The following is a 24,640-nucleotide window of genomic DNA, read 5'->3' as shown; positions in this document are numbered from 1 at the left end:
TCCAAATGATCTCTTTTATAGTTAACGCTATTATAAAGCACGAATCAGTGGGCGAGGCATACATAAGGAAGGTCGAATATGGTGCCGACACAAGACGTTGTCGTTTATTGGGCTGGGCCTGCTAAACCCGGGCTACTACGACATTAAAAACATTGTTGGCTTTATCTACTTTGCCTTTGAACAGCTGCCTGAAACTTCTGATAGCTCTCATTGTGCTATAGCTTGAGCAGGGTGCCGTCGAGTCTTCGTCGCCTAATGCCCCCTAGCGGGGCGGGGGGGGGGGGGGTGAGAAGTGTACGGGCTGTCGTGGAAGGTAGAAGTCAACGCAGCGTAGTTTCAGGATCTTGGTAAGCCTAGTATGTTGTAGTGATATTGACTTAACTGTAGCTGGTGTTGTTTTTTTTTTTTACTGAACATGTAAAAGAAGATAGTAGAGAAAAGTTTTCTTGAGCCTCTCGTTCTCTCACTCGCGCTTACCGTTATCCCGTTACATGTCTTCTGGCAACCACCGTCTAGAAGCCATCCAAGGGCTGACTAGCATGAAGATATCAAAAGGTCTTGTAGGCTATTAGGAAAATCATTTAAACCATATATACATACCAATAAATATACATACTTCCATTACAAGTAGCTTGTCTCGATACAGCTAGCGAATGAAGAAGTTATTATTAAATTTTTAACCCATACGAGGCATATCCACATTTGACTAGGACACAGCTGCGTCTCGATCTTCCACTAGACCGCAGTGCGGAACCAATTGCAGTTCTGGGGCTGCTCGTGGACGCGACTCTGGCACGGTCCAGTCGCACTGACCCACACACGGCAAGCGTGCGGTACTTCTGTGTTCATATGACTATCTAACATACCATTAACAGGAGAATGACAGGTATCTGGTAGCGGTGATAGCTAGTTCTGCTTAGACCTGGCTGTGTAATTGATGTTTATTTATCTTGTGCTTGCCTCTCGTCCCGGTCCGACAGACGTGCAAGCATGAAATCGATGTCAGCGGTGGGTCCATAGAAGCTGATACAGTCCATATTCGCGCACCCCAACGAGCGCCATCGGCCGCTACTTATCGATGACATTGAAATGGGATGGAATTAATAGTTATCGTTGTCGTCGTTATTGTTGTTTTCGTCGCTTGCTGGCCATCCAATTCATCAGTACCGCGCTGACGGTAACGGGGTCTGTCTGTGGACAGTGGAATCAGCTACTGAGTGGGCCTAAACATGGCACCCAGCGCCGGCAACCCAGTAAACCCGCCAGGTTACTGGCAAAGCAAGTTCCACCAGGGCCTGCTTGCGTGTGTCCACCAGCTTTTTTTTCTAGATGATGATGATAATAATAACGGTGTCAATGCAGTAGCGCTTTTGAATGGAAGTCGTGAGGCCGTCACCGTGCTGCTTAACAACAACGACACTCATAAAGGATATGAAATGAAAAATAGCCAAGTAGGCAGGCAGTCAGGCAACTATACAGCCCATCCAGCAGTCCCCCTCTGTGTATTAGCGGGCAAGCAAGTAGCGGCGAGGCTGAACACGGTGCCCCTCTTGGTCTGGGGTTGGGGAAGCCGCTTGGAAGATCTTGAACAGAAATCTGAATGTGTTTGTTGAAGCGGTCCCAGCTTCGATTACTGCCGTCGCCACTTCAGATCAACAGAGGGGCGCCACCGACGGACGGAGTAGCAGCAAACTGAGCGGCGAAATTACCATTTTTCATTCAGTTAGCTTAGCGTTCGTTCACCCCCCTCACTCTTAGTCCCCATAGCAGCCACCGCCCCCAACAACAGATAGGTATTCAGCTCACGGTGAGTACTGCAAAGTTACACATACGCAGAGACACCCATATAAGAAGCCATACACACATATACACACGAAGATACTCACATAAGACGTCACACACACGCACACAACTTAGATTCATCTGTTTACGCGCGACCATCTACCCTGGCCGTTACTGCTGCAGCTGCAGCTGCAGTAGCCCTCGCCCGTACTATGCCGACTTCCCCCATCCGGCCAGGTATGAATAAAAGTGACTGGCCGCTGGGCTGTAACATCAACAGCTGATAGCGACACACAGAAATCAAACAACAAAAAAACTGCGTTTGTGTTCGTTAGTATATATATATATATACATATAGATTTCTTCACTTGTGTGTTTTTGAGCATCAGTTCCTTATTGCTTTTGCCGTCACTACGATGAAATCATTCATTGTCCTTGTTCTTGCGGCTCACGTCGCCTTCGGGGGTTTCCTCGGTGGAGGTGGAGGCGGCGGAGGTGGTGGCTACGGTGGAGGCCACGGAGGCGATGACTTCGGTGGTGGCCACGGTGGAGGTGCTTCTCAGGGCAGCGCGCAGGACGAGGATAACGCCGCCCTTTCCGCTGTAGGACTTTCCCGCTTGTTGGGAGGTGGAGCTAACCACGGCAATTTTGCTCAGGGCGGAGGTGCCACCTACACCATTTCAGGACCTACCCAGGAGATCAAGTCAGTGCACAAGATCACCACGACCAACGCCGGCGGACAGATTCTGTCGCGTACGGGAGGCCAGCAAAGCGGCGGCGGGGGGCAAACCAAGATCCTCATAGTTAAAGAGCCAAAGCAGGAACGGTCTGGAGGACACGGAGGTCCCTGGCAGCAGGGTGGAGCCTCATCTGCTGGCGGCGGATGGCATTAGTCAGCCTCAGTCCATCTTCCCTGCGTTCCCATTTCCCTTACTCCGCCCCTGTTGTGTATATATACATGCTACTGTCACTGTTGTTGATCGAAGATGAAATGAAGATGAGGAGCTAGTTAGTCCCTTGTTCTTGGTCAGTTGTGTCCCGAAATTTGCATCAACGTGCATGCGTGTATGCGACTCGTCACGTCTCGTCGCGAGCGAACCGATCGGATCGTGAGGCGATTCGCATATAAATCTCCCGTCTCCCCAAAGGCCCCATAATATCTATCCGCTCCGTAAACCCCAATACCCAAAGACATGTCCTGCCCTCCCTCACATTCCCTTGTCCATTGTACCGTACCCTACTGTAAATATACATATTGCAAACAAGGTGTTGACTGACCAGTCCAACGGATTACAACAGTATAGTTAGGATAAGGAACATCATTAATATGATGCTGACAACTTAGATGGCTGAAGAAGCTATCGAAAAATAATGGAAATGAACCAGAATCCTCATATATATAGATATAACAATATCTGTTTATACGAAGGAGTTTTGTATAAAAATAGCGATCTACATAGAACTGCAGAGGTATAATAAACAACAGAGGTCAAATCGTCAACAGAAGAAATGCGAGCAACTCTGCCTTGAAGTTGTTAAGACCTCAAGAATAGAACATGAGCAACTGCATCAACGAACCGCTCAAATAATGCCAAACAAAGCTGTTTATCTAAAAACGTTATACAGTGCAATAAAATACGGCAAATATTGTTTATACAAAATATAAGAACGCTTTATTTTGATGGTCTGGTTCGAACCGACGTCGTCAGTTCTTGAGAAACAAACTCGTCATATTTTCTCCATATGTAGATACGTCTTTCGCAGTTTTTTTGTTACTTGTCGATGTCGTCGTAGGTTCTTTTTGTTGATTGATGATTGGCATAATCACATCGAGTCGTATAGGATTGATAATAGTATTTACATCAATCTTAACATAATAATAACGTTTTGTTATTATTCTTAATATTATTATTATTATTATTATGAGCATTTCTGTAGCATTGATTCGTCGCGTGTATGCGTGAACACGACGGGAAGGCTGTCTGCTAGAAAACAATTTCTCCGTCGTTTTCCTGTAGCTTAAGGCTTTTATAGCTCCCCTTATCTGTAGTACATGGAAGGCTTTCGCAGATTGCAGAACGTTAACCAAAATCGTTTTATAGTAAACTAGCGTCAGAGATAGCGATCAAAGCACGCAGCGCCTAAAGCCACAAACAGATTGTCGGAAGTATTGGCAGTTCTTTAATATTAAGGCAGAATAATACCCTTTACGTGTGTCATGCGTTTAGCCTTTTACCTTAGAAAAGAAACGCGTGTTTCTTATGATATCCATGTTTATGCTATGACCGCTAAATCAACGGTTATGGATTTCAGCATTTTTATACCCATTTTCGTCGCTCGCTTACTGTATAATGATTGAAAATTCTATCTTTCCTATCCGTGATAATGGCGGTTTTTCCCATCGCAGTAGAGTGCGACCATCACGAATTATAACAAGCATGTACAAATTGCCCCGCTAAATTTTCTATGTTAGTATCTTGTGCTCTGCCTAATCCACTCATTTCTTCAACCTAAATATCATTAAGTATTTTAAATACTATTACCTTTCCTATATTTCTTTTTTAACTATGTGTACATGAATACTTTTTATATACGCCGTTCTTAGCATCAGCCTATTGCTAGTTCCTACTGAATGACTTGGTCGTTTCTAATTTGGCATATATATATATATATATATATATATACGCTTATAGCACATTTTTCGTATAGCTGGCTACACTTAAACAGAGTAGATAGTTTCCATCCCACATAAATTGCCTAGTATTAATTAGAAACACACGCACACGTCTTTTCTCTTTCGGTGTTCTCTCTATCAGAGGTCAACTTTTCTCATAAAACACTGAGAAAAGGCACTGATGGTGATGACATCAGTTAACTTAACGTTACAACTATCGATAAGCGCACAACTAGATCCCTATTGCTTTCAACTTTGTGCACGAGCATACTTATTTCACATTACTTGTCAACACATTGACAGTCGTTGCTCTTAGCACATGTGTAACATAACAGTAAATGGTTCATCACTACTCATTTTTCTTATGCCTAGTTTCTCTTCTATAGTTGCATCTTTATTTCTAATTTTTCTTTAAGCAAATCTATTTTCCAATGTTTCTTTCTCGTTTTTCTCCTGGTACCCATTACAATATTATAACAAAATGGTTTAAGATATACATTTTTCTTGGCCGACCTCTGGCCTAAAGTGCCTCACAACTTTCGGTTTAGGATGTCTTTGGACATTATTATGGAAATCGTAAGGTTCGCGCGCGGTCGGCAACGTAGCAGCCCTACCGCCAAAAATATGTTACTTCAGCTTTGCCCCGCTCTCTACTGACTGCAGAGATTTTTTTGTCAGGAAGCAGTATTTCATTAAGCCTAGCACGTTCACTGAGGAAATAATTAAGGACAAAAACAAAAAAAAAACACGCTTTATTTTGTGCCTGTTTCATGGCTTTGCCGTAATGCGTTTTCTACGGGAAAGCTAACAGTGTTTCATGGGCAACTTGTATGGCGGGTGTGTATTTGTTCTTTACATATCTCCTTTTCACCTGTCTTCCTCTAGTTCCGCGCCTGTAAACTACCTCCAATTGGAATTTCTCCCTTTATATATATATATAGTATACGGTAAAGTTTACTCTATTTCGGCCAATAGAATATTATGGAATAAGGTGGTACATGGGCTGAACCTGTAGAGCAGACATATATATATACACATGCAATATATACGAGTGAGTGATCTATATACGTCGAGGACTTGATAGCAGCATCAGTTATTTGATGAGTACATTTGTTTATCTAGCGCTCACGCTACTTAATGATTCTAACTTTTCGACTGACGTCAACTTGCCTCGTGTTTATCTATATATTTACATGCATATGAATGTATGTGTGACGCAAGACTTTATGAATATGTCGCAAGCCTTTGACGAAGTTATCATCATTATCATGGTAAACTTCGTCACTATTGTGGTTATCATCGTAACAGGAGAGCTTCGTGTCTTAGACAAATGACGAGAACCCCGGCAAAGGTGCCCTTGATCCAGCTGTGTTGTTAAGAACGACGCGTCCACCATTCATGGTAGCAGCTTGTATCGGTCCGCCAAAAGCACTTGTTCCTGAAGGTCCAGCAGCTGAGATGGTTGTTGTCGGATCGAACGACATCGTAGGATAATCCTCCTGGTCAGAATAACTCGGCGGCGGTTTAGTCGTTATCTTTTGTCGCTTCCAGCTCTGCCGAAGCGTGTCGTTCACGTTTGCGTAGTGATTAACGAATGAATGCGCTCGTGAAGTAGCGCCCCCGCGCTGGCTTTCGCTTTCCGAGTCAGAATCGCCGAGGTCGGAAGGTTTCTCAGTAAGTGACGACTCATCATCGTACCCCCCCCCACCTCCTTTGACGTCATCCTCCTCGTCGGAGTACGTCACTGACGCGGGCCTGTAACATTCAAGTACAATAAGTGAAAAAAAAACTAGCATCCAGGCAAGAGGGCAAATTTAAAAGATTGTTAACTATTGAAAGTAGGGAAGTTGTAATTGCGAGACAGATTTGTGTGCTACCTACTATTAGTACATTCACAGATGAAATATACAACTATGACAGGATCCAACATTTAGATAACTTACAAATTGGACAAGTTAAACATACCCGACGTATTTCGGCCGTGTAGAGTTGGGTCGCCGCCGAACGCTGCCTGTATTGCTCGCCAATGTGTTTCTACTGAGCGAGGCCGTAGCCAACGGTAAGTTGAGCGCTGCTGCGGGTCCTGCGGGACGCAATTCGAGCGCTGCTAACGTCGACTCGTCCAGTGCCGAATGCGATGCCCGCATCGCTTCCTCTTCGCGTTCCAGCAACTCCTCTGCAGACGAACGGTTCATAGAGTCGTGTTAAAGGAATTCGTTGGTAGCAGAGTATGGCGATAGGAAAAGCGTCAACCACAAAAAACAACAAGCGGCAACCGTTGAGCCGAGGGGGCAAGAGGCAAACCGGCGGTTCAACCGATAGCATGTGTGTATCATATGCCCAAAGAAAAACGATAAGTATACGACCAACTCGATGTTGCGGGATCCAGAAACCAAATCGAATACTATTAGAACATGATAGTGCATCCGAACAAGGCAAAAAATGATCAATTCTGAAAATGATACGAGCGTATGCGAGTAACCAAAGCGAACAGCTAGAACAAATGTTGAGAGCTGTTGATGTTTGCACTTCGTTGGATTTCAGGACACTTCGGACCAGTGCGGTGGAAGGACTGGGAACACAGTTCGTGTATGGTTAAAGGGATCGCGATGGTAGGCCTGACCCACCTACGCTGAAAGACTAAGCACTAATCAGTACAGATAAGCTAAGAGGCATTAATAACAAGGCAATATTGTTGCACCATGCAACTATTTTCTCATAAATCGTATTTTCATTGGCATTCATTCCGCAAGCATCAAATATAATCAAGTCACACATAAAGGTGAAGTATAAATAACTCACGGAGAAGATAATCTGAAAGGAAAACAAACCAAAAAAGAATGAATTGAATGAGGACTCTGAAGACATCTACGTACGTAACGTTGCGAATAGAAATCCATTATAACTGACTACAGTTAAGGGTTGCATAGGGCAATTTGACACAAATACATGTCAAACAGACAAATATGCTTGAGAATATCCATCGGAACTGTGGCAAGCTAGCAGGCTCCAGTCATCGTTTAAATTCAAAATAACATCACCAAATTATGGTAAACCAACAATGAATTGAATGATGCGTTCATACAGTACCTAATAGAACAAACGAAAAACCTGACTTGCCAAGCGGCATGACAGCACAAGTGTCGTCTCGGACGCAAGCACAAGCTGCCGTAATAACCCAGATACGCCTAATGGCCGCTGAAGTCAATTGTGGTGGTAGGCCGGCTTATCTATGCGTTCAATTCATTGAATTCACCTGATATTGGTCGTACCGATGGTTGCCACCGAGGCCCGAGTTGGCACCGCAGGAAACTCATAGATATGACTGCTGAGGCCGCTTCGAGCTAAAATGTCCGCCGCTGTCCGTATCCAGCCGCATTTTTAGTAATTACAATCGTACGTATATATTTATAGTATTTCTTTTTTCGATTTCTCTTTACTTTAACCATTACTAAAAATCAGCCCCCACCCCCCAGTGTGCTAAAATATAGAGACAGACAGAAACAAAGCATAGTTGCTCGAAGAAGTCGAAGCGATAGGGCGTATTCGTTATCGGCTCACGAGACAAAATGAAATCCAGTAAATCGTCAATATGGTGACATCAGCTAAGGTAAGCCAAGTAGCGACGAAGTAGACCTTAACAAACAGAAACAGTTTCAACTAAATACTATGTAGCATGGCACTGTCAACAAAAGACGTTGGCCTATTATCGATTCACCGTAGTAGCAGACAATCAGCGATTGATTTTCTACTTAGATCTTTTCATTCGCTCATCAAATTGTAGAATTCGGCTAAATACAGACGCCAAATCATGGACAGCATTGGTCAAAACCTTTTTTTGTCATGTTGCTCTTGCGGAGGCTGCCTGTAGGTCACGCCGAACTTGCGGCAAAGTTGCCCCCACCCCACCCCGCCTCGCCCCGCATAGTCATGATGCGCAAGCGAGTGACCCAAGTACGCACAGACAAGATGTGATTCTGTCTACCGTATCAGCGCGATCTAATACTTAATAATAATAGTTATTATTATTAGAGTTGAGTGGCGTTCATATTGCAGGATGGTGCCTAATCTAGACCCGTCCTCGATAAATGTATCTCTAGGGTTATTTCAAGGTTATTTCGAGATAACTACTAGACAAGTATTGTAAACACCGAAAAAAGAACAAGTAGATACTGTTAACGCGTGTTTCTGAATGAACTCCGTGTTGTATATAGCGGATTATTAAGGATCCTTGCTTTAATGGGACGTTTCAATATCTAGTTCTTCTTACACTCGAATAAAACAATCAGTCTTTGGTGTATCTTGGTGATGTTTTGAAGGAGATATGGTTGAGTTATGGTTAGGAAGACTAATATTCAGTAAAAAAAAAACCCTCCCTTCGCCTAGTTTATCATTCAACGGTTAAATATTGTTAGACAAAGATGGAAAGGCATCTAAATCACTGAAATGTAGCACTTTCATGGAAGAAAACGAATAATTTCAGAAATCATGCTTTATACAAGGAACAAGTTGGTTATGAGGATAGAGGTTCCACACCATCAACTACGTTACAACTTTGAACAAAATGTCATTAAACCTATGCGTAGAGGATTACAGGTACACGCTGAGCTGCCGCCGCCGCCACCTCAATACCAGCAGCATCGGATTTAAAAGTTAAAGCAAAATGATCTTTGTTTGATTTAGAAAAAAAATAAAAAAACAAATCGAATTCATTTTTAGGTAGATTTGCTCGTTCCCATTTTCACGCGTCGGCACCACTGATGGTGACCGTGTGACGATTTACAAGAAACACACAAGATATTTTTGTGCGAACATGACAGTTTGTTAATATTGAAATTATGTACAAAGACGCATACCTTTATGGTTGTTTATATTTTTATATCGTAGTTATGATAACGGTAATGTTTGTGCTCTTACCGGTGGAACCACACTGAGTATGTTAAAGGTATTCAAAGACTCGCACGTCACATCACCGTCTCTAGCCATGGTTATAGGTAACGATCGGCGGCAACAAATAAAGACTGATCTTAGTTGCTCATAGGTCTTTTCTTCTTTTCGATAACAGGCAAATATAATTGTTTAGTAAATATAGTCCTTTACCATACATACGTGAATGAGGAATTACACAGTCGCTGTTGAGATCCATTATTGCCTCTTAGGTTAGGTCGCGTGTCAACCGTACGACCCTCAAAAAAAAAGTTGATCATAAATGACTAAATGCTATATTCAGTTCACAGAAACATATTGTGTCTGTAGCCTATTCTATATGTAATTTAAGATTTAGCATCACTTCTAACTGATTCAAGCGTTGTCCCTATACACAGAATACACTACTATATTACTCACGTTTGTATTTATAGGCGGATCCCTTCACGCATAAAATGGTTGCTACTAGGACGATAATGATCGTCGTAGTGATGGCCACCATGACAAGGAACCACACCTCCCTGTAGAATGGCATCGAGCGCTTCAACTCCAGATAGTACTTATCTGAAAGCAAAGACGGCATAATCAAGTTGATAGTATGGGACCACGGGAGACATGACGCATATGGAATAGCGCGTATCCCCAGAGGAAGATGATGAGGCGACGGTAAGTGTTGATGGTTAAACGGTTTCGACAGACATGAAGAGATACGGAAGTAAATAGGTATAGAACATCAGAGTCGAAACGATCAAGATCAGTGAGCAGAAGAATCATTGCTAGCACAGCATATTCAAGCAGTGTCAAGTGGAAAAAACATACGAAGAATAAAAAATATCTACCATCATTACTACCAATCTCCATGGCCTTTTGGCCATGGAGATTGGTAGTATTGGCCTTTTTTTTTGGTAGGGAACAGAATGGGCGCGCTAAACGAATTGAAGCCATCTCCCAGTGCAATTTGGATAGTAGTTGAGGCGTCCTTCAAGTCCCTACTAACTCAAGATATTCTGAACACCGAGGAACTGGATATAGCTTCAAAACCAGGCACAGAGGCGTCCCGTTTCGTGGTAGAAACTGCCGGCCGTCTGACGCAATGTCTAACGGGAGCCCCGGATGTAAAACTCGAATGCTGAAGAAGCATCTAGTCGACAGCTAAAACCAAATAGATGTACAATTGGGAAAGATCAAGCATCCCTTTCAATGGTAAATCGGCTTGTGTTCGATTCGAAGCCTGCTTTTTCTAGTAGTTCATGAAGTCCTTAGACCACAATGAGCGTTCTAAGGTAACAATTGCGAATACGTCGATAACCTTCAAATCGTCGAAGGCCCCAAAAAAGAAAAGCTGTCGGCAATTTTTTTGCTGGACAATGTCTGACTTTATCTTAGTCAGTTAACTCTCGTATTTTATTGCTATAAATAGTACGGGGGGTAAAAGTTAATTAAGAAAAAACAGTCATTCGAAGCATCACTTGACATGGCGCATATGGCGCTATGAAACGCGATTTGAAACATTAAGGCCAACAAGCATTAGTTCATTCTAAAATAATCCCAAAAACGGCACAGAAAGGTAAATACGCCAAGCCATGTCACGACACCATTGAATAGTATTTACCCAGCAAATAGCTGGAATAATTATATCTAATCTTTCACGTCGATGGACCTATTGACCTGACCAAGAGCACAACAAACACCACGAAAAGAGCCAACGGCATGTAAAAAGCTATTAAATGATAATATATCTATCTCAAATCGGTGATAACAGGGAATGTCAAATACTATCTAGTTTATTCTGACTCTTGTTTGCTTACAGAAATCCTAAATTATGACAGAAGCTCTATAAACATAGCTCTAAAAATTTAATCTAATGATCAAGCACCAATTTCTATTAATTCTATAGCACTATTTTAATTATCCGCTTTCTAAACCTGCCATAGTCAATGCTTGCAATAGTAATCGACTATATAATTAAATAATTATATATCACTGCTCAGTCGTTTGCCGAACTGGACTGTCGTCAGCACCATATAGCGTTGATAAGGGTGCCATGAACAAACAGCAGCTCTGTCTACAATACACAATACAACCCACATTACTTTCGTGGTTTGGGGTGACCTACAAACAGCAAACACGTGCTGGCTTGAACGAAACGGTGCTAAGTGGAAAGATTCGACAGATGATGATAATGATATGGAAATAATACATTTATCAGGGTCAGCCAGAGCTGCAAAATGCAACGACGTAAGTACGGTTTTACAGACCATATGTGCTGAGGAAATATAATCACGCAACGGCCATAGATGACTTGAGGCCGCTTTCAGAAAATTGGTCGTTCTCAAGAGATGAGTAGAGTCGATTGTCATTGTTTCTTGTAAGAAGTTGCGCTATGGTCGTCTTTTTTGGTTAATTGTGTGCAGTCTTCGCGCCGAATAGTGCATTACAACTAAACACGCCTCAAAAAAAACGTTACGTACTTGGTGTCTCAACGATATCCCTAGCGCAGACTGGTGTTGACACGCCGAACTGATTTCTTGCCATGAGTCGAAGCTTGTAGCCCATTGATGGTAAGAGATTTTGGTATGATAGCGTGTACGACTGTTGGGCTCCATTGTCCAAGGCAACAACCGTGTGCCATGGCTCCTCTTCGTTGCTAGACGTTGCTGGCTTCACTTCGATGAGGTAGCCGGATATAGGGGCGTCTCCTCCGAACGAATTCCTCCAAGACAGCGTCGTACTGATCGTGGTGCTTTTCAACACGAGGTCGGTCGGCGCTTCCGGCGAATTCTTTTGCGGTCCCGTGGTAACGTTTTTGCTCAATACCGGCCCATATCCGCAGATGGTTTCGGCGCGCACGCTAAACGTATACGTAAGGTTCTCGCGAAGTCCGCTCACATGCAAGTACGTCACGTTCAATTTCTGTTTCACCTGTTTGCTGAACTCATTGCCCTGTGAGTTGGTCGTCTCATAGGTAAGCCGGTAGCTCAATACAATCCCGTTTGGATTGTGGGGCGCCTGCCAGGAAACGAGCAACGATGACATCGTAATCTGACTGAAGGTCAGATTCGTGACAGGACCGGGCTTGTCCTCTTGTGTCTGCACAATTAATGCATCGGAACGGGGTCCATCGCCCGCTGGATTAAAGGCTAAAACCTGAATCGAGTAATTAGTGAAGCTCTCAAGATCCATAAGCGTATACTGGGTTGGTTCCACGGGAACAGCTTCTTTCTGTTCTCGTAACAAACTACCATTCAACATTTTGAACGGCGTGTAAAAAATCTTGTAGCCTAAGAGCGCACCGTTCAACTCAGACTTCGGTGGCGATTTCCACATCACTCGAATTTCGGTCGATGACGTGGTTTCGGCCCACACGTGAAGTGGCCGACCAGTTGGTACGGCTTCGCCAACAGCGACCTTCTCTGTTCGACTCGCCGGACTATCGCCTTGTGCGTTTACAGCAAATACTCGAACTTCATAATCCCTATCTTTAATGAGATCTTCGATGGTAATATTGTACGAGTACTGACCACGAACCTCTTCAGAACGACATTCGGCTAACTGCACACCACTGGCGATCAGACACGCTACGACTCGATACCCCCTCAGCTGCGTTTGTGTATCCCCATTCCAATCTAGGTCATCTAGCGGTGTCCAGGTGACCGTTATCGACGTTGTGGTATACGGCGTAACGACAATCCCACTCGGGGGTCTCTCAGGAGCCGCTGGCAATGTTTTGGTTCGATTAGACTCCGCGCTCCATCCACTCGAGCCAATGTCGTTGACAGCCTCCAGACGGAATTGGTATACAGTCGATGGCCGAAGGCCAGTTACGGTAAAACTAGTCACCTGGGGATCGATTTTTGTTGGAAGGGTCTTCCAACTCTTGTGAGAATATGGTTCATATTGTTGAACGAGGTAGTATCGCAGAGGTGCGAAGCCATCTGCACCGGGTGCCCATGTAAATGTCAATTGACGGGCCTGAATCTGTGATGGAGCGACGATTGGTGACGAAGGCGCTTGAGGCCGTTCTCGTGATGACGTAGTTAGCACTTGCGCACGGACCTCTTGTCCCCAACCTTCCTTGGTCCTCGCCGTTACCGAGAAGACATAGTATTCATTGGGACGTAAATTGTTCACCTTCAAAGTGCGCTCCATCGGCGTGACCTCCTTGTTCGTGAAGGTTAGCTCGACACCCTGTTTCAGAAGTGCATGCGCTACTTTGTACCCAAGAATTTCACCGTTTGGCTCGTTGGGAACGTCCCATATGATGCGCGCAGTTGTCATCGACACGTCTGGGAATGACACGTTTGAAGGCTCACCAGGAACTAGAACAATTTATGAGCAACAAAATTATTATTAGAATAGATATATATACATATACATAAAAGTAAGTTAATACTTATTTTTCATTAAACCATCTCTTATATAAAGTATGTAATATGGCATACATGATTATAATGTGAGTTTGATCTGCCACGAACGCATAATCTAAGACATATTTGGTACATATGAGTGTCGGTAAATAAGAAATACGTCTTCACCATCTTCAAATGTGGTGGCCATCACCGGATGGCTAAGGGGCCCGTCTCCCGCCGATGTGAACGCCAACACCTGAATAGAGTATGTGGTATATTTTCGTAACTCGGTAAGTGTTGTCGAGTACGCTGTTTTCTCGATACCAGCGTCAATCGATCTCACGTGGGGTTTCGAACTTTGTTTAAGTGGACGATACGAGATCTTGTAGCCAAGCACATCTCCATTGCGGTAATGTTTCTCCAGAGGCTGCCAACTGACAACGATTGTAGTTGACGTAGTGGCTTTGCCCTCAAGACCGCTGGGACTAACCGATGGAGGGGCCTCGATTGTGTTTGCTGTTGAAGCGTTCGACCACGGACTCGAACCGACGTCGTTGACCGCAGCCACAATCACCTCATACTGACTGAATGGACCGAGGTCCTTGATGACGAAGCTATTCGCGTTATGATCTGTTAACAGCTCGGACCGATAGACCGCATGCGGGTCATCAGACGAAAGGCGCCTATGTGAAATATTGTAGCCTTTTGGCACTCCGCACCAGTCTGCCTGGACTAAAGGCGTCCAGCGTACTCGCAGGGCAGTCGCGTTCACTGAACGCACTGTTACATTTTGCGGCGGCTTCGTTGGTGGAGCCTGAAGTGTTTCGAAAAATTTAGTTGGCGAAGATGGCTCACTTTGCCCCACAACGTTCTCGGCGACCAATCGCAACCTATACTCCGTGTAGGGTACTAGATTCGGGACAGTGATGCTTTGAGTGGATGCTGGGATTTCGTTGGGTCTTCGGCGCCGGTCCACCTCGACTTTGTACTCAAACAGCGAGCTCCATGAAGACATTTTTTCGCCCTTGCTTAACTCCGCATTGCGACCCTGCTGGCTTTGGACATGCCAGATGAGAATCGATGAATTTCCATTGAAGCCAGGGTGGAACTGCAGAACCACAGAGGTCGGACCGATATTGGACACGGCCAAATTCGAAGGCGCCTCAGGAAGCACGGGGGGTATTCCAGACTGGATTGACGCAACAACTGGAGGCCCACGACCAATCATTGTGTTTGCCGAAATCTCGAATACATACGATGTCAATGGCTTTAAACCAGAAATGAACACCATTCGAATTTCTGATTTGGCCTTTTCCGTTAGTTTGGTAGTGATATCTTTCTCCTCCCAGTAGTTAATAGTGTAACCTACAAACAAGCGGCATAAACGCAAACATATATGAATGATTATCCAACTCGAACGTATGCATGTAACAGAGTTGGTGAAGTTGTATAAGTTTATAATAGTATTATAATCAATGAGAATATATTACAACTGTCTTTTGTTTATCCTCATACCAAGGATGATTCCATTGGGCTCTTCCGGCGGTTCCCATAGTAGCTCAAGGGACGAATCCAGGACATTTTCGAAGTTCATATTTTTTACAGGTCCAGGAATATCCTGCTTCGTGCACACTGTGAGCCCATGACTTCTGGGTCCGTCGCCTGCCGATGTGTAACATAGCACCGTAATGTTATATGAGCGGTATTTCGCCAACCCGCCAAAGATCTCCTCTTGATCGTCCCGAGGATCTCCCGTTGACGGACCCACCCTGATTGATTTTTCAACTTCGCCATTGTACCAGGCTTCAACCTTGTATCCTTGGTTAATCCCGTTGATTTGTTGAGGATCAGGCGGGCTCCAAACTACCTGCAATACAGTAAGCGGCATACAGAGTGGTCGACTTCGTAATGAATATAAATGCTGATACTCTTCAATGAATGTGAGGATCTTCATTTAAATAGAAACGCCTTTTAATTCAATACCGTGATTGTGGTGTATTGGCTATGTGACCTGATCATTTGTCATTATGACTAAATAGAATAGCATTAATAACAGAATAATCACTTTGTACAGATAGGGTAGTATAGATAAAAGTACGACTAGCTGAACATAAACATTATAATGCTAAGAGCATTGTCAAAATACAAAAAATACGTTGTTCGACCAGCATATCCGAAACGTGTCAAGAAAATCAGCGATGAATACTTAACGGCCTGTGGTCTCCTGGTCATCAGCTAAGCAACAACTATATCTGCCATTTTTCATCAGCTTGACATCAACTCCCACCAGAGCATAAATAAGTGCCAAAAAAGAGTTCTCACCACAAAAAAATCGAGTTCAATTGATCTTAACCCTAACTTGATTTGAGCAGACGATCTTCTCAAGCGATTCAATATATTGTTACGTTATCATATCATTATTCTATCACAGGTGCTGTAACATACTAGTACTACTAGTCGGATGTCTATCGGGAAGAATCGTTCTCGCAAAACCGAGATAAAATATTGTTTGGATTTTTGGTGGCGATGGTAAGAGCCGTCATAACCATCTGCTATAGGGCCTCGGATAAATAACGGTAGTTATGCTTTGTATCTCGCAAACGACGGCGAGAATTATTTCACAAATACTTCTATTATCAAACCGGATATTGTATAGTATACAAGAAAGGAATTAGAGTGATTGCTTTGTGTACCTTGATGTGCGTGGAGTTAACGGCGTAAACCTGTCGTAACGTCGGTGGGCTCTGTGGAGGTGCTTCTTTAGTGCGAACCGTCAGTGGCTCCGAAAATACACCGACACCTTTTTCGTTAAATGCGGCTACCCGGACCTGCAAAAAACACCAGAAATAAAAGCAAAATTGAGCATTGAATGCGCATTGAGCATTGAAGAATTAACGGATAAGCAGTTAGCTATGAATGATCGATAAAGGTTTAAGTTGCTATATGACTCTACAGTCTTGCTCGCCCAAATAGTGATAGTTAGCGCACATTCTTTGAGAAAAGTAATACCTCTCTTAAATTAGTAAAATAAATAGCAGATGTCTAGTGTTTGATTTGAAAAATCCGCGATAAGATAATGAAACGATAAGCTTCGAGATCGCTAAGTACTAATTAGTCATACCTCGTAGGTTTGCCACACAATCAGTTCGTCCAGTATAAAAGGTAGCTGTTGACTAGCGTTAACCCGACGCTCAGCCTCAGTGGAGCCCGAATAACCGGCTAATCGATACCGGATTGCATAGCCGAGAATCGCTCCATTACGATCACCTTCCGTAGGCGGGTTCCACTGAAGTACTATTGAGGTTGGGCTTCGAGCCGCCACTACCACATTTGTAGGAGGGCCTCCAGGAGCTTCGGCTGGCAAAATAATTGTTTCTGCAGCTCGACGGGGCTGGCCGAAACCCACAGCATTTTGAGCGCGTACTCGGAACTCATACGGGACCGAGGGCTTCAGCATGCCAACAAGGAGCCATGTGGCATCAGCCGATATGTTGTTTTGATGTTCTTTCCAACCAGTCAATAGGTCGTAATCCTCGCTTTGGTTTGTTCGAAACTCCCTTCGTTCGACTATGTAGGATGTGATCGGCGAATTTCCATCAAAGCTCTTCGCCCAGGACACATTGACAGTTTTAGGGAACTCATTGACTATGGTAACATGGACGAATGTGGGTGGATGCGGTAGTTCAATGACGTCTAGACGTGCCGTACGTGCATCGTTGCCCCCGGGGGACGTTACCTGACAGGTATAGTTTCCTACAGATGCACAAAGATAAAAAGGAAAGGTGACATAATACATAGAAAAACTTTTTAGCCATCAAGGCTGTATCTTCGAGACAGTAAAGGGATACCGTTGTCAAAGAGGCGTGATGACGCCGTGTCGTATATTCAAATCACAAGATAAAGCCTTATTTACCAATGTCTGTATTCCGCGCATGCCGGATCACGAGGGCTCCGTCGTCTCTCACTACCACCCGCAAATTCGCTGGAAGCGGTCGTCCATTAAATAACCAGGTGAGTTCTGGCTCACCGCCTCCCTTCGTGTCGCTCAGCACCCCACACTGTAAGACTGCGGTATTGCCAAGAATGACACGACTGTCCTGTGGCGGGCGTTCGATTCGAGTTCTGCTCAATACGGTAACGTACGCCGAAGCCTCCGTCCGGCCCGCTGAATTGCTCATTTCACAGGTATACCTTCCCGTGTTGTTGACCTCGGCCCGAGATACCGTCAACGACCTAGTATCAGGATCGATTCGGAACCGGCCTTGGCTTTCAACAGGCTCCTGCTCATTGAAAACCCAGCGGACGCGTGGTTGCGGGGCTCCAGTGGCGTTACAGTCGAGCGAGAATGTTTCGCCTGCCAAAGCGGTCACATTTTGGGGCCGTCGAACGAACATCGGCTGAAGTCGTTTCACGTTTACCCACGTCGAACTCATGTCTTCGCCCACCCAATTACGGGCTAGACATTGATACACTCCACCTTCATCGCTATTGTTCACCTCAAGATACGTGCCGCGTTGCTCAAGACGTTCGCCATTGCGAAACCAACTTATCTCCGGATGTGGGTGGCCAGTCGCGTTGCATGTCAGACCTATTTCGATAGAGGGGAGGAGAAGTTGTGGAGTATGTACCCCCAGAAGTAAATAAACTTCAGTGCAGTCAGCATCTACTAAGGACGTATTTTTCAAATATTTAGTATTTGAAACTAAGATTCTTGTGACAGCGGTATGTTCATAAAACATTTCTCCTAAGAAACCCACTGGTTCCTGTATTCACTGTTAGCCGTATGTGAATGATTTGGTGAACCTACGAAATGCAGTTCTACAAAGGCCAAGACGACCGTTTAAGTCGTTTTCACAGGAGCTCATGCAATTCTACGATATTTACCAAGTGAGGATCCCGTATCGATGGCTCGTTCGGGGGGCATTTGTTGAACGACCGGTCTCGTAGAGACGGTTACATTACTAAACGCTGAATCGGTCCCTAATGGGCCATACGATGTCTGCAAGAACACACGACACTCATACATGCCGGCGTGGTCGAGACTTAGCTTGTCCAGGATTACAGAGCGATTGCGTGCTTCAAATAGGACCGGAAGTCCTGTATACTCCAGTTCTATGCCGTCCTTGAACCATAACGTGCGAAGCTGTGAAATCGGGTGTCCGTTAGCGACACATTCAAGAACATGTACATCGCTTGGAACGGGCTGAACTCCGACAGGGGGCACACTCAGATTTACGCGTTCCGCCGGCGGTAGCACAATTTTCGGTGTTGGCGACATGCTTCTAGAAAATATCTGTTCCGAATAAAGTAGATGGAACCTTAGCTTTAATATAATCTACGAGAAATCACTGAATTTAACGTAAAAGGGCTACTAACACCTAAAGTGAACACAGTAATTATTTGTTATATATCTTAATATCGTTTCAACAAAACATCCACGACAAGCTACATGGCATTTCGTTAAAGCAAATTGCACAAGAATCAATGAAAAGCTTCATCATTCAAAGAAAACCTATTTAAGCGATAGTTATTCAGAGAACTAGAGGAAATTTAGGCAGTCATAAAACCCGATCCAGCGGTCGATGCCAGCGTTTTTTACGCATTGCTCGATACAAGAACAAAGAGAACCAAAGCGCAGCCATACAGTTTTTGGTTGGCAGGCAATTCGATGATATTTTTACATTACAAATAGTATGTAATGTTCCTATACAATCTGGTTTACATATCTAGAAGATCAAATATAACACCTTGAATTCGATGGGAGGTCCTTCTACTACGCCGCCTGTCACTTGATTAGTCAACTCGATCCTGTAAGATTGCAGAATAAATTTACACAGCCAAATATTTGTTAATTAAATAATTCGGCTACACGAGCTACACATTCGAATATCTGAGAATCTTACAAGGGCGAACGCGAGAAAGAGTCGCACCTATACAGAGAAAATGAAGAAATACAGAAAGTTGAGTTTCTAGGCGAGGTAAAACCTATTTCCGTAAGTATTTCCGCAATAGGAAATCAACGCTATCCATAAACATATAATAAAGTCGCGTGCATTTACTTAGCGGAAATTGCCGGGTGAAAAGAGTGCGTGGATCATTTCGAATATCGACCTCCGTTAGGTCAACGTACTACCGCTATACGCTGTTAGGATAGAAATGAATATAACTGTAGGTCGAAATAGTCTACTTTTGTATTAGACATCCGTCCGAGTTCCTTTTCCCGCTCATGGTGGGAGACAGCTAACTGCTGGTAGTCCGGCGCAAAAAATACCAGTGGAAATTCACCTCTGTTTACCTTCAATTATGTTTTCTGTCAAAAATACTGTCTGCGAATCACCGTTGCAAATCATTGAATGTTAACGACATAAAAATAAACTATTAATGCATAATTATATCCGCTACTCTTCTTCTTGTCGAGGAAAACCCCTTTATCTACACCGTAGGTCTACATTTGGTGACGGCTTAGCATACTGTTAACATATGTGTATATAAGATAAATATGTCAGCGGTACGCAAAAACGGCAGGCGTTTATTTGATTCGCTAAGGGACAATTTTACGTATCGCGCAGTTCTAAATAAGCTCTGTAAATAGACCCTGCCTTTGTTGACAACGTAATTTCGATTTGTATTTGCATCAACACGTTGCGGACGCCAAAAGAAACATGCGTTTTTTTCTTCACATTAGGTTAGCGTTGCTACATAGACCGGCATGAACCTACAAACTAGTAAGCGAACTGAAGTCCGCGACGAAGTCCATGAGCAAGGTCATCAGCGACGTAATCATTTGTGAAGTATATTGTTAGGTTAATACATCACATCTCTTTATTGTTCAAATAGACCCTTTATCATTCCGCAAGCAGAAACGCAAAAATGCCTATAACTAGAAGATAAGACGTGTACCAATATTATTCGAACCACAGCCGCAACCGGCACCAACAATTATGGTCGATCAATATTACATGGCCCTTCTCAGAACAGAGGACGAAATGTCAGGTAGCAGATCGGTCTTGTTTAGGTCGATGGAAAAGTATATAAGAATATTGCTATGATGAAGACGACAAGAAGAAAGAGCATACCACGAAACGATAGGGTGATTAACAAATCTTTCGTCAGTCTCTCTTTCCTCCCTTCTTTCAAAGTACATATATACTTGATATATATAGCATTAAACGGTAATGGCGATATTTAACGTGTGTTTAATCTGTCCACACGAGAGTACATTAGGTTGATGAAGTTAGCACCACACATTCTAGAGCCGATAACCCATTCTGGCTCCCTCCAGTGTTTTTACACTGTGAAGAGAAGAATAGTACAATATGAAGAAATATCTGTCATTAAAAGATGCAAATAAAAAAGAAAAGGTGGGAAAATGCTTAAATGTACTACCACGAGCATCTTTTATGAATCCCAGAAGCAACAGTAACAAACCTACGGATCTCCGCTTGCCATCAGCTACAAAACAACGCCAAAACCGAAGTTGACTTTTTTCCTAGTAGCTGGTCTTAGTGTATGAGCCTTCTTTAGCTTTCCTCGCTCGCTTCCGGAATCATTGTCGTTCAGCTGGGCCCAATCTTCGGGCCTCCTGCTCCGTCAAAAAGGGCATAGCCAAAGACAGCTAAAAGCGTCCTTCCAACCAGGTCGCTTCCCAGAATCGCATTTTTCTCAATTAGCCATGTACAGCTTCGGTTATAACAGCTACCTTCCGAATCTGTACACCGGTACCGAGACATACATATATGGCCTCGATAGATATACATATATTGCTAGTAAAACGCATTATACGTATCATAGTTATTAACCGCGAAGGCAGAAGCTACAGAGCCTAGCGAGCCGACGGCCAGTTTTGGTTCATTAACGGTTTAAATCCGCTTGATTTAAGACCGTCAATACGCGTGCATTGGCCGTCAGTCATACAGATGGCGGCTGTATATGAGAAGCGTTCGGGTCAGTATGCTGATTAAGGCAGCGACAGTTATATCATCTACAAAGATAGCCGCATGATCGGTCTGGATGACAGTGGTCCTTTCGTTCTGGCCATTCGTGGTCACGATATGTTTTCAATCGTTTGGTAGCGATTTCGTTCGATATCTCTCTGCTGCCAGATATATTGGATAGCCACGATGCCCAATAAGATGCCGCGCCTCGCCCGGCATTTGTCTATCGGACACATGTTTGTCTGCTTTATGTATGAATGAGGTATGACGATGGAAAACATACTGGAACCAAGCGATGTCGCCGACTGTCCGGCTGCCATGGACTTGTTGGAAGAGCCTATCTCACGACAAAACACGATAAGTTTCTGATACCGACGACGGCGGCAACAAAGGGGTTCTGCACGCATAGCGATGCTTTCATAACGCATACACGACCTATAGGCCTGCACTTACTCACCTTTGAAATATACTACGGAACATGTTCCATATACTATATCTCAGTTTATATAGATCAACCTGAACCTGTACGTATTTACTCTTCGTGAGAGAATTTTCAGCAAGTGGTTAATGAGCATTCTGGACAAGAATCGCATAGTAGTTCATCTCTACTAGTGTATATGTCAACGTTAAAAAAACTGTTTTATTGCCAAGAAAAATCCTCGATCTTGCGGAAGTGTTTTCTTTCTAAGTAGACACATCAAAGAGAATGCATACAAAGGCAATATTTTTTGTGGCAGGTCGCGAGCACAAGCTGCCAGTCAAATAAGAAGGGCCAAAGTTAACTCAGACAGCCTCGCATATTTGTCTCATTGAGGGTTGACACGAAGCAGCACACTAACAATATTAAAAAAGGTACTTATAAATGGTAAACCTAGCTGAGGAAGATCATATGAGCCACTCAATGTACAAAGCTAACGAGAACTACGACTATTATGTCTCACTTTTCGTTTATTACGGGCTGCGTTTTTCAAACGCAACATGTATATACGACAGACGCCCTCAGGCGTACACAGAAAAGATGGAACAATTTTCGATAATGTAACACTGCATATATCTACACCTATATGTAATATCGATTAACAATCAATACTATCCACTGAAAGACGCAGCGGGTCAGCATAATTGCTAAGTAGAGGGCGGCGTCTCTATTGGCAGACAGCTGGCTCCCAGCGCCAAACGAATTATTTGTCTATACGTGCGTTCGACCGTAGACCACCAAGTGTGACCACGCTACTCATTAACCAATCATGGAAACGGTTAAAAGTATCTAGCCGATATTTCTGCTGTAGTTCAACCGATGTACGCTCTAAGTTATAATATGCGACCCAAAAATAGAGCCCGTTACTTAATTTCTTTAGGCCGCACAAAAACGTGCTTTTTTATGCTTGTGATGATTTAATCGTGATTATATGCGATTCCACTACGATTAAAGGCTTCTCTAGGCCAAAAAGCCACGGAAAATTTACTCTATAAAGCCGAATAATTTTTAACACTCTTTTACTCATAAAAATCAATAGCAAGCGTCCTTTTATATTCTTCGGAGTCCCTATAGGATGAAGTAGCTTGCTAAATCATACCTGTACTCGCCGCGGAGTTCCTGCTGCGCGTCCAGTATAAATAACCGTTGATCTTGAGAAACGTGATAGTGGTCTCCGCTGACTATTGGGGTCCTGTCACGCGTCCACTGGGCGATCGCTCGCGGAACTGAACGGACGGCTGGTTTTGACAGGATCTAAATTTAGACACAACATGATCCAACAGAAGCAGGCAACTTTAAAAAAGAAATTAAGCAAATTTAAGTTACGCCGTGCTCTATTGGGCAGTTACAAAAAAAAAACGCCACGTATCATTCGCTAAATTTTTTCTGAGTCACTCGTTAAGCCCAGTTAATACGATTTGACATATTAACACTGTTCTAAGCGAGCTAAAATTAGAAGAGGATCATTGCGTACCACACGCCTTGAGCTTACGGAACCTGCGTATTGAAATAAAGCTTATAAATCCTCAAAAATAGCGAGCGCAACGTGCACTTCGGCAACAGCTTGAGCTGCACGAACCTGTACATCGCCTTCGGGTGAAGTAAACGTCATCCGATTTGTGAGTGGACCGTTTGTTTCTATGCTCGCTATAGACACCTTCGCCGCTTTGGACAGCACCGAACCCACTGAATTCTTCGCCAGGCAACGATATTCGCCTTCATCTGCAATATATACACATTAATACAGGAGTATGCCATGATTAAAGACGAAAATTACGTTCGTCGAATTTCGAATGGTGATTGAAAACCATATGCGTGATTTTTAGACTACGACTCATGCCATCATATTCCGCTAACCCAAAACATCACCATTTAGTATAATATAAACTAAACGACAATATTTAAATATATACTTCTACGTAGTAATTCAATTGCGTCGTTATTTCAGGATTTAACCATTCGAAATAAAGATCATTTTCACATGGAATCATCTATTTCCTTATATTCATATAGTTTCCGTTGGTGGCTTGGTCACCAGGGCCAACATGGCGAATCAGGCCACGTCGGGAACTTTTAACTTCCAACCACTGTTTCCAAATCGTTTCATTCACAAAAGAGCCAAGACGAAACGAGCGCGACCACCGGTTTGGGCGCAGATCGGGTCAACAGTCGGAAGCAGTACCGAGGCTAGTTATCTAAACGGAACCATACAATATCTATATGCGATGAGTTGAAGACAGGGGAATGACAAATAACTGAGACCAATATGGGCAAGAAGAAAGTTAATTGCGTTACTAATTACAGAGATTATATTGGAACGCGTTGCGTGCGAGTGTCTGCACGTAAAGGTAAAACGTAAGCAAAGACTATATTCGAGCGATCAAGAAGGCCCCATTGCAGTTATGGCCATAGTGTGAAAGCATATAGCCTTTCATAGACATAAATAGAAACGCTATGTATATCTTTTGTGTGCGATGATAATAGTAGAAAGTGTTAC

The 24,640-nt window shown here is 43.6% G+C and overlaps 2 protein-coding genes across 7 annotated transcripts in view; one reads left to right on the top strand and one right to left on the bottom strand.

Moving 5' to 3' along the window:
* The first annotated feature begins 2,041 nt into the window (after positions 1-2,041).
* LOC147757509 (uncharacterized) lies at positions 2,042-3,412 on the top strand. Its single transcript, XM_086980816.1, has one exon. It carries the CDS (start codon positions 2,199-2,201, stop codon positions 2,673-2,675), a length of 477 nt encoding a protein of 158 aa, XP_086836942.1. The 5' UTR covers positions 2,042-2,198; the 3' UTR covers positions 2,676-3,412.
* Positions 3,413-3,429: 17 nt separating this feature from the next.
* The window catches only part of sdk (sidekick cell adhesion molecule), a 75,778-nt gene continuing 54,567 nt past the window's right edge, over positions 3,430-24,640 (bottom strand). For 2 of the 6 annotated variants that reach the window (XM_022790011.2, XM_086980797.1), the window contains 13 exons: positions 23,723-23,865; positions 23,243-23,397; positions 19,479-19,539; positions 18,616-19,024; positions 17,645-18,319; positions 16,853-17,484; positions 16,425-16,559; positions 15,247-15,598; positions 13,918-15,096; positions 11,854-13,701; positions 9,803-9,946; positions 6,422-6,632; positions 3,430-6,211 (listed from right to left, as the gene is read on the bottom strand). In XM_022790011.2, coding sequence (XP_022645746.1) covers positions 5,779-6,211; positions 6,422-6,632; positions 9,803-9,946; positions 11,854-13,701; positions 13,918-15,096; positions 15,247-15,598; positions 16,425-16,559; positions 16,853-17,484; positions 17,645-18,319; positions 18,616-19,024; positions 19,479-19,539; positions 23,243-23,397; positions 23,723-23,865 — 6,377 coding nt within the window. In that variant the 3' untranslated portion in view covers positions 3,430-5,778. Of the gene's footprint in view, positions 6,212-6,421; positions 6,633-7,258; positions 9,643-9,802; positions 9,947-11,853; positions 13,702-13,917; positions 15,097-15,246; positions 15,599-16,424; positions 16,560-16,852; positions 17,485-17,644; positions 18,320-18,615; positions 19,025-19,478; positions 19,540-23,242; positions 23,398-23,722; positions 23,866-24,640 lie in introns of those variants that run through there. The other 4 variants (XR_015321716.1, XR_015321717.1, XR_015321718.1 and 1 more) reach the window with 4 other exon arrangements.

This window comes from Varroa destructor, unplaced genomic scaffold (genome assembly GCF_002443255.2).
Source record: "Varroa destructor unplaced genomic scaffold, Vdes_3.0 BEIS01000002.1, whole genome shotgun sequence".
Lineage (NCBI taxonomy): Eukaryota > Metazoa > Arthropoda > Arachnida > Mesostigmata > Varroidae > Varroa > Varroa destructor.
This window is presented reverse-complemented; position numbering and strand designations above follow the sequence as displayed.

Excerpts from the sequence above, each read along its gene's own strand:
- LOC147757509 (XM_086980816.1), top strand. The coding sequence starts at position 2,199 with ATGAAATCATTCATTGTCCTTGTTCTTGCGGCTCACGTCGCCTTCGGG.